We start from the raw sequence: 16,369 nt of genomic DNA on the forward strand, positions 1-16,369 counted from the left end.
GTGCTTAACCCCTACACCAACCTGGGTCTCATGTATACAGAGTAATATATGTATACGAAGTAGGTAAGGATAAGTAGAACAAAGACCACCTAGACTTCCTTTGTTCAGAAATAACATGCTGAACATTTTCTTTTGTTAAAAGCTACCCCTTTAAATAGATTTTATAACATTTTAATTGTTCTGCCTGTATTTATGTAATCAGGCCTAAGAACAATTTGTTCTGGCAACTAATGTCGAAAAAGGCTATAAATTGTACAAGTAGTACACCTAAATTGTATGAATAGCTTCAGTAAAATTTTGTCAAGAAATGACGTTGCACAGGCATTTATAGTTCAGGACACAGACCATAAATAAATAAAAGTAAAATAAATTAGGGAGCGTATGAAATGGCATGACCTTACCTAGCATCAGCTTCACTGTAGTATTCTCTGGCAACAATATCTTCAAATAGCTCCCCCCCAGTCACCCTGGAATCAAACATAATTCATGAAATTAAAAAGTCGCACTTGAAGCAGATGTCAAAAACTCACACTCAATAGCAAATGGAAAGAGAAGCTCCCTCCTCAGTTTCTTAAAACCTTTAAAATGTTTAATTCCAAAACAAGGTATCATGAAAGACGCATGATCCTCAAAGTAGACAAAGAAAGAGGAACTGCAGAGGTAAAGCACAGGCTTTCCGAATGCCAGTTCTGGAACTGTGTATGGTCAGCACACACTATCTAGGGCTGAGCTTTTTCCTACACCTGTAGCTGTAGAAAGGCCAACTGCAGGACTTGAATTTTGGAGCTGCAAAATGAAATAAGAGAAACGAAATAATGGCAATAAAAGAAAGCTGTGGGCCACAGCCTAGGTTACAAATAATCAGGGGGTTATACTACTTCTAGTTTAGCCCAAGGGTTGCAAAGTTATTGGACAGAATGGACAGGAAGGTTCACGAGGAAGGTTCTCTATCTGTTCTGAAGGTCCCAAGACCTCTTGCTTCTCTATCAGCTAATATCTCTGCAAACGTGAAAGTAGGCTGATATAACTTCATCATTCACAAGCAGGTCTTAGCTCTGGCTTAAACCAGCAACTCCTGACAAAAAGATTCTTTCTTGTACAGGATTCAGGGCCATAATTTTGTTTGTTTGTTTGAATAACATGCAGAATTGGCTACCTATGAGGGGAAAGTGTGCAATTTTTCAAAACAAAACAAAAAAATCTTTCTGCAAGCCTTACATTCCTCTCAATGACAAAAGATCAAAATCAAATAGAAGAGACTTACAGATCAAAGACAAGGTAATGGAAACCTTCTTCTGAAATACTCTCATGGAGCCGCACTGCAAAGAAAGACAAAGGCTATCAGGAAAGAGACAACGTTGAAACTTTTCAGAAGTACGTCTACTTGAACAGGAAAAAAAGCTTTGTAGCACCTTTAACTAGTATTTTCCCTTCCTTCAAACAAATTACTTTTTAAAATTCCCATGCTTAACATTGTAAGTGAAATACTATTAAAGTATTTGTTGTTCGGAAATAGCAAACCTGCTATGCATATAGGCCCTCAGTGATTCCTGAGGCAATGGAGTAACATCCCGTCACAGGTGGAGAACTGAGGCTGAGGCCATACGGCTTGCCTAAGCAACCTGGAGAGTTCATGGACCAATATGAGACTGAAGTGAACTGGGGCGTCCTGATTCGCAGACTTGGGGTGCAAGTAAATAGGAATTAAGAACAAGAAGATAAAGCACAGAGAGTGGAATGAGAACAAACCAAGACCGGATGAAAAGCCAGTTCTTCTACTGGTGCCGTTTTCCAAACCTCAGAGCTGCTATTTCAGTATAAAAAGCATTTCTATGGGAAATTTAGATCAGAAAAAAGTAGATTTAAAAGAATTTAAATTTCACTCCTCGATATTACAGCTCTTATTTAGCCACGCACGCGCACACATCCACACATACCATGCTTTTTATTTTGCTTTTAAATAGTGAAATACAAAAAGCTACAGCACCATCAAAATAAATAAACAGTGACTAGTCAGCAAAGACAGAAAACCTAAATATATTAGTGAAAAAAAACAGAAAAAGATCCATATAAGTACCAATGATACAAAATTATTTCAATCCTTAAGCTCACAGAGCTCATAAAATCAGAGACACATTGTGTCAACTTATTTTTTTTTAAACAAATAAAAATTTTCTATTATATGGTAACCAGATCACATGAGTTAAAAACCTTTCTTTCAATACCTACATAATCTAGCGACCATCTCTTTTAAAGCATTCTTTGAGGAGTCAAATAGATACAAAATAATATTTTCTGATGAGTTAATTTCATTTTAAATCATAAGAACTGTATTTCACATTTCTTAACACTGGATCTATTAATTCTCCAAAACTGGATAGTCCATTTCAACTTTATTCCACAGTTGAGAGATATTAACTACAGGTGGTCCTCACTTACTGACCAATCATTCAGCAACTGTTTGAAGTTATGATGGCGCTGAATGAGTGGTACTTATGACCAGTCCTTGAAGTCCCAGCTGTCACAGCATCCCTGTGATCACGATCTGTGCACTTGGTGACTGGCTTGCAATTATGATGTCAAAACATCCTGCAATCACAGAATCACCATTTGCGACCTTCACTGCTGGCTTCTGACAAACAAAGTCAATGGGGAAGCCAGAAAATGGTGACCATGTGATGTTGTGCTTAGGAACAGTGTGGGATTTGCTTAACGACAGCAACCAGAAGTGCTGTCGGTAAGCGGCATAGTCATGGGATGTCGCGTTTTTGACCGTGTTGTTTAGCAATGAAAACTCCAGTCCCAATTACCATCGTTAACCTACGACTACCTGTAATACTATATTCTTAATTCTTTATAAAATTGAATTGTTGGTTCCATTCACGTGCTGCATCACTTGTATCCTAAAATTGCAAGTATCCCAGAGGCTGCTACAGCATCTGAGCCATGCTGTTCAAATAATTTAAGTTTCAATTGTATGAGGACTGAATGAAAATTAACACCTCCATAAATTTAGTTTAAGTGGGGATATTTCAATAAATGAAACAGGAAAACAATCCTTAAAATGCACCTTTTGCTACCTGTATTTATTTTTCTACACAATCACCTCAATTCGCTACATATTTCTGCCAAGGACTGACAAGGTTCTGAAAGCTGACATGAAAGAACTCCACACTTCGTCTCTTCAACTAGGTCCTGACAGCCCTTTCCAACTTTTCATTTCAGTCAAACAGATGCTGATGAGGGCGTTCCTTCAATTTTGGGGAAAAGGTGGAAGTCATATGGCGCCAAGTCTGGAGTTATGGGAAATGGGGTAAAACGCTGAGATCCAACTTCACAATTGCCTCTTGGATGACTCATGAGGTGTGAGGCCTAGTGCTATCATGTTGCAGCAAAATTCCCTTCTTTTGCTTCTGAACTCTGCTTAATTGTTCTTTCAAAGTTTTGAGTGTTGCAAAGCAGCCCATTTCAAGGATTATTTGGAGATTATTTGGTTGAACTTCAACCCTCATATATATTGCCAAGCAATATATATGCAAGTCATATTCAACATGCAATCTCTCAAAGTCTTTAAAACAATTATGAGATATAACCACTTAAAGGGTTGATCCTTTGCTTAGTGCAAGCATTCCAATAAAAGGTCTCACTCTCTATTTTCAAAATTGGGTTATTTCACAGCATCAATTTCCCACGTGATTCAGGATCAAAAAGTAATTGCTTACTTATTCATAGCCAAATATGCTTTTGACAGGCAAACTGGAAACAAAGATCCCTCTGTAGTACATGGTCCCTAAAACTGCTCCGATTTCTGAGGTGTTCTACACTTGCTCTACAAATAGTCCCAAGGAGGGAAATGATTATAGAAAGTCTCATTTCAAAAAAGTTTAGATGTCAAGAGAAAGCCCCAATGATATAAGTGAAAATCTTGTAACCATCATCATAATGTAACCTTAACTTGGCTAAGGGTATTTGTGGGGTTTTGCCTTCATAAAATTTATTCACTGATTTATCTATCTTTGTAAAGTATCTAATAGGAATTAACAATGGAATCCCTCTTGGAATATAAAATAATCTCAATCTAATATTCATTTTCATAACACTAATCTTGACCCAAAATTTAAGGGAAATTTTAACATCAAGTTATATCTATACTGAAATTGCATAGATACAGTTAGACCTATTTATTTCAACATATTGCGTTATATTTCAAGAAAATATCAACCCAAGTATTTTATAAGCTCTGTACCAATTGTACTAATCTCTTACAGTCATCTATAGATATAGTGGACCTCATGTAACCTGCAAAAACGTCTCAGACAAGACCCTCCCTAGTGCTCATGAAGTAAAGGTGGGGAGTGCATTCAGGCTTGCAAGATTCTGTTACTATAGCTTTACAATATAGTACTGACCTACATGATATTGGATTCTTTGTCTGATCTACCTTGAAAGGCTGACAACTAGACAGCATGAAAATCGGAAGTCCCCAATACTTTTCAAAAATGACAGGGTCCTGATCATAGAGGTTTTCAATAGGACTTTCATGGTCTTCTTAGTCAAGCAACACTTGACTGTGGTCAGGCAACACTTGTAAATTTCGTCAGAAGAGAAAAAACTCACCTCTGATACAAATGGTGACATTTCAACAGCATGATTTGGTCTTGCTCACAACATTTCTGACATGGCTGACATGGTGTGCATGACCAGTTATACTTGGAGGCAGTCTGGAAGTTCCCGTCCCAACAGGACCTTTGTGAGGCCCAAAGTTGTTTCTCTAAATGAACGTGATGGAGGAGGCAGATCGTTTGAAACATGCCACTTTCGTAATATTGTTAAGAATCTTTTTTAATCAGTTAGGTGGAAAAGGGAATGGTGGGATGACTAAGGTGGGGTACTACATTGCCTGTATCCGTTAGAAAGATTATTAAGAACTTATAAGTATATACCTAGTTGTACCTGAGATGATAAGCCTGTTTCAGAATATAGAGGAGGTCCTGCCATGCCCTTCTATCCGTTTCTCTTCTAGGAAGAGAAAAAAATTAGCAGATTGAGAAGTTAGGCAAAGACCCTCCCCAATTACACAGCAAGCAGGAAGAGACAAAAATGAACTGGAAAAATAAGATTGGCTACATCAAGTCAGTCTCTCTCTCTTTCTGTCACACACACACAAACACACACACACACACACTTACATACAAACATACATATCTGAAAAAAAAGTCTTAAGAAGTAGCAGAAAATGATTAGAAATTTTATAATATTTACCCCCAAAAAGAATTAATTCAAAATTTATTTACAGAAGTACCAATAAAGGTGGTGTCCTAACAGTCAGAAATCACGCTGAGACGAGTAGGTCTCTAGTGTTTATTACTGCTACATAAAACAGAATCCTAACAAACTGAAGAAGCATGGGAAAAACCCAGACAGATAAACCCCAAAAGTTAAGGCGGGTCTGATCTGTGTCTCTTTGAATGGCTGCTTAATTCCTCAGTACTATGCATGCGTTTTTCCCCCTGGATAGAGGCCCCTTCCAGCTCTCCATCAGTACTCATGACAGGTGGTCTCGGAAAAGACGGCCATCCAAATTAATCCTACACCCATCACTTCTTCCACCATTTATATTTCATCTTGTTTTTTATGATGAAGATAAAATGAGATAGCATCAGGGAAATGAACTTGTTTTATTATTTAAATATGCAGGAAAAATGTTATAGATAATATTAGGAAATTTGGCTCATTTGTGGTTTCAAATTTATCAAATTTTGCATTTCACAGGAATCCAAGGTAATAGTATAAAAATGATTAGAGCCAAGATAAAATTTCAAATTAGTTTAAATTCATCACCTAATGGGAGAATTCCTAAAATTTACAACATCTTGTTTGAAGACAAACTTCTTGAATGGTTGAAAGCAAAATGGGAATCAGATATAAAGGCCTCTTTACCCATAACATTATAGTTATCCAACTGGCCTAGAAAACCACTGAAATAAATTTTGGACAAAATTCAGTGGAAGTATTTTTAATCCCAAGCAACCGTAGTATGATAACTTCTAATATAAATCCCACATGTTGGAAAAACTGTAAAGAAGTAGGTACATATCAAGTGCGGTAGTCCTATAAAATTGTTTGATTTTTATTGCTTGAATAGAAATTCTGGCCAAATCACAACTCAGTCTATTACATGAGTTCTTAAGCTGACCTTATTAAGGTGCTTTTTTAAATAATCAAAATTATTCCTTAGAGGATAAAGAACTGATAGGTTTTTGTTGTTGTTGTTGGTTGTAGCCAGTCAGATATGGCAAAATCTTGGAAAACAGAAGGGATTACAATATTTACATACAGTGGGAAATATGTTGGAAAACCACTCTAATGGAAAACTTGATTTAAAAAAAAAAGGCCAGCATCAATATTATGATAATGCAAAAATGATTTTATCCCACCTTGTTTAAACTTATGTACAAAAAAGGCATAATTATTGTTTACTACCCAGTTCCAAGTTCCTAGATAACTTAATTAAATAGGATTATATGTATTTTGATTTTATAGTCTCATCATTGTATTGTACATGAGATAAAGGATTTTTTAAAATTAAAAATTATCTATACCATAAATAGTGAAAATGCAACTTAATACACAAGGAACAGCTTACTACAGTTAAATGGATGGGCTCCCCCTCATCTTCAGTTGGAGTAAAATCAATTAACTGTCAATTGTAGAAAGAGATATTAACATATTGCAAGTATTTAAATAATGCTGTTTTAAAAATACTATTTACACATAAAAACACGGTGGTTGAAATAGCATGCATCTTTTCATCTGACCCCTGGTTTTTGATACATGATATTTTTACACTAATTTTCCATCCTTTCTTGAAAAATTAAGCACTAGAAAAGTTCCTGCAAAACTTTTCAAGAATTATCTTCTAATTACAGTATTTAATTAGGAGCTCAGCATATAACTGCTTCCCTTCACCTTGCAGTGACAGACTGCCTGGTGCATTTATACATTGCAGGCTAAAAGCAATAAGGATCATAAAAAGTATGCTCCCCCCAATTTAACAACTACAGGTTCATCTTGACTTTTAAAAAGCTGTTTATATAAGGGGCTGCAGTTCAGTGTCAGTATGAACCAACCCTTCCTCCCTAGATAAAATTTTATTCCAAGAGGATAAACAGGAGAGCTTCCATAGGGACTTGCCAAAGTCAGTAAATGGACTGCATGATAAATGCAATCTGTAAAATGATGCATGTTGAAATTGGAACTGGCTATGATTATCCCTGAAAAAATCTTGAATTCATCTGAATAGCCTAGTGGAAAAAATCAGCTATTAGATGTCACTGAGTCTGGTCTAACCCCAGTGACTGTATGGACACATTCCCACCATCTTGACATTCCCTCAATGACAATCTGTAATGGTTCCAAGGACTTTCCAGCGATCTTTTTAATTCTGTCCATTTACCTTATCTTCCCATTCTTCTACAGTATTTCCCGCAGTCTTGCCAAGAACCGTTCTTTCTGGTCCATGATTTTCCTCACATCACAAGGTCAAGATTCTGGTTGCTGATCATTACCTCAATGAATTAGTCTGTCTGTATTTTGTCCAGGACTGATCAGTAACCATCTCCAGACACATATGCATATCAATCTCTATTAGATCTCTTAATTATTTGTTAAATAGAATTTAGAATAAATTTCCACTAGAAATTCCGTTTATTAAATTTCTATTCCACTAAATTTCTATTCTACTGCAAACTATTCTGTGCAGCTTCATATAATTAAAAACAATAATTGCACACAACCAAAGCATCTACAAACTAGCAACTATTAAGGGGACAAAACTATTCATTCATATCCTTAGCAACACAAGGGGACTGTCCATCCCTCTCAACCCATGACTATTCTTGAGTAGTCTTACCTTATCTGTTAATTTTCCTAAGATTTTTCTGTTTTTCTTAAAAACACTCTAATTTTCTTTTTCCTGTTCTTTTCTCCTATTTGTTGACATTGTTGATTATAATGTATTTCCTTGATCTTATGTGTTTGATGCTGAAATTATTATACCCAAGATCCAGATGGCCCCCGCTTTGCTGTTGTTTAGAAGAGCTGTGAAGACTGGCTCTTCACCCAGGCCTTCTGTGAGGGAGAGCAGATCCCTCACTTCATCCCACTTCCCCTCTTTTATTTTATGTTTTATTGTAATTTGATTGTTGTGAGGCACCCAAAATCATTGAGAGTCAGGTGGCACACAAATTTAATAAATTATTGTTGTTATTTAAAAGCTCAAGGCTTTTACCTTCTGCCTTTCATTGGATATCCTGATATATTGTTTAGAAAGCCGCTTGGGTCTTTTCCTCTCTGTTATTTTGGTATTTATTTTTCCTTAATTTTTCACAATGTTTTCATCTCTTCCCATGCTCCTCAGGTTTTCTTTCACATCTGTTCCTTAAACAAATCCTATATTCTGGCTATACTGTATGGCTTCCAAGTCAAATCTAGCTGGCACACCTACTCTCTTCCATTTTTTAAATTTAATATATTTTGACCCCAATAATTCAAGATCTCTTCTACAATCTGCATCTAGAAGAATCCTGGCTAACTAGATTGTATTTCCCTATCTTTAGTTTCTTAGTATGTAGTCAATTTGATTCTGATGTCACCCATCCAACAGAGTCTGCACTTAAGTTTTTTGAAGCAAGTATTAGCATTGAACATTTTATCTATCTATCTATCTATCTATCTATCTATCTATCTATCTATCTATCTATCTATCTATCTATCTATCAAATTTATTCCCTGCCCATCTCACACAGTGACTCTAATTATCTTTGCAACATTCTATTAACCTATCCCATACTTTATTTACCCAGTTCACATCTTCCTGTAATTTCAGGTGCCTCCATTTGTTCAACTTCTGCATTCCAAACAGCTATTAGTAATATATCCTTTTTAGATGGAGCATTTGGCATGATTTGAATTTGCCACTGAATTCCCCAGTGACTTCCATGCTGAACCTGTAGTACGGGTACACACCCGCATAAGGTTAGTGTTCACTGGATAGCCACTAATTCTAGTAGATAAATAACATTTATTGGACTATAGCCAAGCACATACTTAGCAATGTCCTTTCTGAGTATCATTGCCATTCCGTGCTTTCATATGCACTCATGTTGTTAATAAGTACATCATGTAACCATCTAATTTACAGTGGCCCACTTTGGTCCACTTAAATTGACTTAATCCTAAAGCTTCCAATTCAATACATATTATCTCCTCTTCAATAATTTCAAGTTCTCTTTGGTCAGTGCTTCTCACATTCCATATTCCAAGTGGGTGCTTCTTTCTAAAACAAGCAACTTCTCTTTCAAGACTTGTCATCAGTGACCAGTTCTCCTCATGGTTCTGGACTGCCCATAAGATCACCTCCAGATCTCCTCTTGGAACTCTTACATTCTTCCCGTAATTAGAGGAATGAGGAATGCCTTCTGACCAGGAGAGCTTATTATCTGTACCCAACCTTGTCTGATGTTTCAGGCATATCCATATAGTTCTCTTGGCAACAATACAGAATTGATTTGGTACTCCCGCTTCCGGGTGGGTTGCTTCTCTCAGACTTCTAAGCTACACTTGCCTTCACCACTGCTACGTATTACCCTTAGTTTCATTCTTTTTTGTCCCTACTAGCAAGGAGGATACTATCAGGAATTCCAGGTCCAACTGGCCTCACTCTTACGGTCACTGAAATGAGCCTCCCACCATGTGTAGGAGAAAATGATTTAGGACAGCCTTTCTCAACCTTTTGACCCTGGAGGAACCCTTGAAATATTTTTCAGGTCTTGGGGAACCCCTGCACATTCCAAAAGGTACAAAATTATTATATTTGTTTCATGGGTAGGCCTGTATATATGCATTACAGTGTTCTTAAACTAAAAATAAAAAATGAAATGTACCTCTTTAATGTGAAGTTGCCTGAATTTGAAATAATTTTTTTAATAAATTGTGATCTCCCAGGAAATCCCTAGTGACTTCTTGCAGAACACTGGGGTTCCATAGAACCCTGATTTAGGAGGACATTCTGCGGCATTTATTTTTAAAAAGTAGAACATTTTTATGCTTGAGATTGAGAATTTGAAATTGGAAAATTAACCTGGCACCATGATGTTATTGTTACAAATAATTGTATGTTTGGAATGCTGTATTTATAGCTGGAAAACATGGACAGAAAAACCCCAAAGCATCAAGAGATTTTAGTATATTCCTACAAGGAAAGGATGAAGCAGTTAAGGGCAATTTAGGTTTTAATCCCATATCACTGTATCTGGCATAGACACTGGTGAGGGACTGCAATCCAAGCCACCTGGACAGAAAATGGTTTTCCGTCTCTACTATAAAATTGCATCTGGTGTGGAACAAGTGAAAAGATCTTACTCCCTTATTCCTAGGCCAGATGTTCTAAAATAGGAGTTGGGATAATTTGAATCCCTCCTGGCAGACCCTTCTTCCAACACTTCTCCAATTATGATAGGGTAAGGGATGCGGTGGTGCTGCAGGTTAAACCGCTGAGCTGCTGAGCTTGCTGATCGGAAGGTTGGTGGTTCGAATCCGTGTGACGGGGTGAGCTCCTGTTGCTAGTCCCAGCTCTTGCCAACCTAGCAGTTTGAAAACATGCCAATGTGAGTAGATTAATAGGTACCGCTTCGGCGGGCAGGTAACGGCATAGTCATGCTGGCCACATGACCACGGAAGTGTCTACGGACAAACGCTTTGAAACGGAGATGAGCACCGCCCCCTAGAGTCGGATACGACTGGACTTAATGTCAAGGGAAACCTTTACCTTTACTTTACCAATGCTCAGGCTGAGCCTCCTCCAGTCTGGCCATTGGGGGAGTTCTTAGCTTTTTCACAAGAGTTCAGCCCAGCTCTAGGAAAACTAGGAAGGGAGGTACACTGGATCCTTCAGCCCAATCCCCCAATACCAACTTTTATGTAAGTCCTGAGGCTGATAACATTGAGTTATGCCCAGAGTCACCTTGCGTGATATGGGTGGCCATATAAATGTGAGCAATAAATAAATAAATGCGAGCAATATGAAAATGTGAAAATCTGCAGCAGCAAAACAGACAGAAATTATGTAAAAACGAATTGCCTCTTCATTACTCATGGCTCTTTACATTAGCATTATGAAGCTAAATATAATTAATTTTATAGGAATTTTTTCAGATTATGACACTTACGTACCGTTTAGATATTCCTTCCATTTTAATATATGAATTGTTCAACCTAATACACAAAAGTATATTTGTAATTATATTTTTTAATGTTTGGAAGTATAACTGCATAAGATATAACTTAGAGACAACAAAAGTAAAGTGCATCCATTTCTTCCTTATTTGGTAATGTAATTGATCCAGTTGGAGATCACATAATGAATGGGGTGTCACCATGGCATTATACGGCCAATTTAGCTTGTTGGCAAGATTGCTAAAAACAAACAAGGCTAACTGAGACTGGATGCAACAGAACATAGGCGCTCCCAAGCACTGCAGTTCCAAGTTACCTACGTTGTGTTCAAATGAATACACGTGTCATGAGTAAGGACAACACGTTGGGAAAAAATGCAAAGAAAGACACTGGCCATTATGTCAACGAAAAAGGCATGTCTTACTACATATCCTAAAATGGCTTTCCCAAATCAGTTTCAACATTGATTCTGCCCAGGAAATAATATTTTTGAATCACTTAACACCACAGACTACTTGCTACACAACATGTTTCACCCACTTTCACATAACTAGGGTGTGGCTTAAATCTATACTGTTTCTACTATGCTCACATTCAAAAGCAACACTCAAATGAAATTTATATAGAATTTATATAAATTTATATTTATTTTAGAATTTATATTTATATTATATAGTTTTACTGATATTTTTATGAGTATCTATAAGCAGAGCAGGCAACCAGTACCAATCAATGGCTAAGTCTACAAACTCAGTTGACCCAAACTGAGTACTGGTTACTGATGCAGTAAGTCAATGGCACATAAGCCAGAATGCCTGGGTCAAACAAGAGCCAGAAATTTCTGACACTGTCCCAGTCCTTGCAAAGATGGCTGTGTGACTATCCCTCTTTGCCCTTCAAAGAAAAGTTCTGAGAAAAAGTTAAAAAACAAAAAACAGGGGCCCAGTCAGAGTTGGGGCTACTGTGCGCTGAGCTGAAGGGGCTTCCTCACTCCTGCCCGCTTCCTTCCCAGTCTCACCTCCCAAGTGGGGCTGTGGTGAAGTTGTCGAAAGCAGGAGCAGCGAGAGGAGGTTCCTAGAGCAGCTCTGGTGTTGTGGGGCTGCTTTTGATTCCTTCCCTCTGTCCAATAGGAGGAAGGGAGGATTTGCCCTTTTGTTCCTATTAGGATGGCTGGGGAAGCTTTGTGTAGCCCCAGACCTCCAGTGTTTAGCTGTTTGGGGCTAAAAACCCAGTTCTACTAATCCAAGTATTAATTGGGTTATAGTATTTGCAAGGCATGCTAAAGTCACCATGAGCCACTTAAGAGGGTCACGTGGGTACAGCCAATTAATGAAATTAAACCCAAGCTTTTTATCCTTATTAAACTCTCACCATCCATCAATTAAAATTCAAGTTTCTAAACTTCCATCAAAGAAAACCACTGACATCTCTTTTGCAGTTGCAACTGTGCAATAGACTACCTATCTATTTTATATCTCTCGCCCCCCCCCCCCGCCAACCCATGAGGCTGAAGAGGCTCTGCTTCCCACCCAAGAAGTGGGGAGATTTTATACTATTGGAATCTCTCTAGGACTGCAAATGATGGACACCCCTGAAGCAATGCTGAAACAGAGATCTTAATTCTTTATACAGTAATGCCAAGCAGCCTTATGTGGCACAACCTCCAAAATATTTGGAAATCTTTTTCAGTGAGCGACAGTAATAGCCAGGTGATCAAAGTCACTACTATCATATTCTCTGGACACCTGCCAGACAGCCATTAGCAAGCCTTTTCATCTCTCAGAGGACCTGTAATGTTTCTCTCATGATTCACTGTGATGAACAGGGAGTTGGGAGACTGCAGAAAACTGACTGGCAATGGGAGAAATGAACTAAAACGAATTACTCCTACCTATTCCTCCATTCTATTCAAAATATTATCTTCAGCATTAAGGCTATGCTGAAGCTAAAAATGTAAGATACACATGGCCTGAACAATGGTAAAGCAACTACAGTTATATGCAAGCAATATAACTGATAGATCAATTGCCTCTGATGGCCACAACCCACTCATGCCAACACAGCCAGAACACAGATGGAACAAGCTGGGAATGGCCCACATTATCAACCACAGGCTGAGCAACCAAGCATTGCTAGCAGGGCTGCAACATAGCTGCCAGGAAAAAATATACTCTTAAACAAAGTCTGTCAAGGACAGCACAGCTTCGCACCCCCAGTTTTCACGATCATATTAAAAGGGCCAGAATTTTCTCTAGCTGCTAAGACAGTTCCAGAACGATTAGGCTTTTAATTAAACATTTACCTTAGGAAGCATGAAGTATAATACAAATAATTCTTCAGAAAGAATCTGCTCCGATAGCTAACCATGGCTCCTCTGGAATAATACCGTGGCAACATATGGATGGTAAATTAACAAAACATACAGTATTAAAAAATTTTGAATCTCTGCCCCCCAGCCAAGGAATATGAGTGATCTACTTTAGAGCTTCATGTAAAACAACACAAACCTAGATAACCACTATAACTCTTTGCTGGCATCTAGTGGACATCCATATTGTTGAATCCCAGAACTTGTAGTTCTAGCTCCATGTCATCAAGACAAAAGGCAGTGCCTTTCACAGCAAAGACGTGCTTAAGAAAAGCAAGTATGTTATGGGTCAACTTCTGAAAGCTCCAAAGAACTATTGGAAGAGTGTTTAGCAGAGGACAGTTAGTGGACAATATTAACCAAATATGGTTTTTACTTGTTTAATGAGATGTACATGCAAATGTCCTGGACAATTATGGAGGAAGAAAATAAGAGCGCTGCATTTTTTCTTCTGATACAGAACTATTTTGGGCAAGACAAATAGTAAATTTCTATTTATCTGTTAATTCCCATTATTCCCAATTGAAAGAAACCAATTAAATCAGGGATGGCCCTATCGCTATAGATAAGGCAGTAGAGGTGATCACAGTCTGAGGAACTCCATGCCATACCTGGTCTGGTGCATTTCCTTACTTGGAGCAATGGGATTAGAAGGAAAGCAATACAATAGCTTGTACTGTATTCTCTCCAAGCCTATACTAATTTGGGGAAAGGAGAGAGGAGCTGGCTTGAGGTAACTGCAGAGCTCTTTCTCTACTGCTACAACTCATCATTCTGAGATGTTTTAGCTGATGTGACTACAACTATGAAGACAAATTTAAGGAACAAAATCTTAATGGAAGCTTCACTAAAACTTGAGTGGGATGTAGGGTTCATAATTTAGGACAAGGACCGAACCTGACCGAACACAAGCTAAAGCTGCTATTAAGGCCTACCTTGTGGCGGTGAGAGAGGAGAAGCATCAATTTTTCTCCAGTCTTATTGCATCCGCAGAATGCTGCCCAGCGGCCATGTTTAAGATCACTCAATCCCTTTTGGGAAAGGTGGGCCCAGTGACCCACCTTCAGGGCCACACAGAGGAGTCTTCTGGGCATCTGCAGGATAAAATCACTTGGATCCATTCCAGGTTGGATTCCAAGTATGAGGCATGGCCTGTGGAGATGCCTGGGGAACATAGTAAAGGTAAAGGTTTCCCTTGGCATTAAGTCCAGTCGTGTCCGACTCTAGGGGGCGGTGCTCATCTCCGTTTCAAAGCCGAAGAGCCGGCGTTTGTCCGTAGACACTTCCATGGTCATGTGGCCAGCATGACTACATGGAACGCTGTTACCTGCCCGCCGAAGCGGTACCTATTAATCTACTCATATTTGCATGTTTTCGAACTGCTAGGTTGGCAGGAGCTGGGACTAGCAATGGGAGCTCACCCTGTCACGCAGATTCGAACCGCCAACCTTCCGATCGGCAAGCCCAGCAGCTCAGCGGTTTAACCCGCAGCGCCACCCTGTCCCTGGGGAGCATACTTGCCTGGTTATCTGGGAACAGTTTGATCCTGTTGGCCTGAGGAAGTGGGCAGGGTCCTCCAGACTATAAATGCCACCACTTGACAATTAGATCCATGCCCCTCCTGGCTGAAGAGGGAGGTGACGTGTGGTTGGACCCCACCATGCTGGACAACTTTCTTTCAGTCTCCCACCTCTCCTTTTTAGGGAAGGTGGTTGAGAAAGTGGTGGCATTGCAACTCCAGAGGATTCTGGATGAAACCGATTATCTAGACCCCTTCCAGTCAGGTTTCACACCCAGATATGGAACAGAAACAACATTGGTCACACTTTTGGATGATCTCTGGCAGGAGTGGGATGGTGAGAGTGCATCCATCCTGGCTCTTCTTGATCTCTCAGCGGCTTTCGATACCATTGACCATGGTATCCTTTTGGGTTGGCTTAGGAAGTTGGGGGTGGGTGGCACAATTTTGTGCTGGTTCACCTCCTTGCTCCAGGGCCAGTCCCAATCGGTGGTGACAGGGAGTGAGAGATCCGGCCTGTGACCCCTTCTTTGCAAGGTGCCGCAGGGCTCGGTACTCTCTCCTCTCCTTTTTAACATCTACATGAAACTGCCGGGTGAGTTTGTCAAACCCCTTGAGTTACAGCTGAAAGTCCTGACTTCACTCCCATCTGGGTGTGTTTCCTTTCAACTTCAATGTGGTGGGGTACAGAGGCCAAATGCCAAAACAGTTATCCTTTTTCCAATATTTCTGGTCCTGACTGTAACCCCCAACCTACTACCACCATTATCTTCACATTTCATGAATTGAGGACAAGGCAGAGATTTTTCTTTCTGTATCCATTTATACATATACCTCATACCATTGAAGATCAGACCTCCATCCCTCTGTTTACCTTTAATTCTAGTTGATTACAGCTTCTTTGTATTATAACAACAATTAAGTATTTAAGAGATTAGGATTTTGTTCCTCCTCCTCCCAGTATTCACCAACAACTAGTTCTTGGAAATTCTATAAATAAATGCCTCAACTATACGGAAGAAAGAATTTTCTCTAGAAATGTGGGATTTTAATACCTCTCCTGAAAGAGCTAAATGAATTAGAGTCTGTGGTGAGCCATGATGCTACCTGGCCTCCTTTCTCCAGAGAATTGTACCAGGAAATGCTTAGCAAGGAAAAACTGGTATTTAATATTTACTTTATCCTTTATTGTAACTGTAAATGGAAAAAGTCATTTCTTTGTCCCCCCCACTCCCTTTGCAATGCCG

The 16,369-nt window shown here is 38.9% G+C and overlaps 2 protein-coding genes across 20 annotated transcripts in view; one reads left to right on the forward strand and one right to left on the reverse strand.

The window, feature by feature from the left end:
• The window catches only part of ZSWIM8 (zinc finger SWIM-type containing 8), a 746,829-nt gene that overhangs the window by 246,062 nt on the left and 484,398 nt on the right, over positions 1-16,369 (forward strand). The window lies entirely within an intron of this gene.
• The window catches only part of CAMK2G (calcium/calmodulin dependent protein kinase II gamma), a 170,464-nt gene that overhangs the window by 80,416 nt on the left and 73,679 nt on the right, over positions 1-16,369 (reverse strand). For all 19 annotated transcript variants that reach the window (XM_063307645.1, XM_063307660.1, XM_063307653.1 and 16 more), the window contains 2 exons: positions 1,265-1,319; positions 402-467 (listed from right to left, as the gene is read on the reverse strand). In XM_063307645.1, coding sequence (XP_063163715.1) covers positions 402-467; positions 1,265-1,319 — 121 coding nt within the window. The remainder of the gene's footprint in view (positions 1-401; positions 468-1,264; positions 1,320-16,369) is intronic.

Source organism: Candoia aspera, chromosome 6 (assembly GCF_035149785.1).
Source record: "Candoia aspera isolate rCanAsp1 chromosome 6, rCanAsp1.hap2, whole genome shotgun sequence".
Classification (NCBI taxonomy): domain Eukaryota; kingdom Metazoa; phylum Chordata; class Lepidosauria; order Squamata; family Boidae; genus Candoia; species Candoia aspera.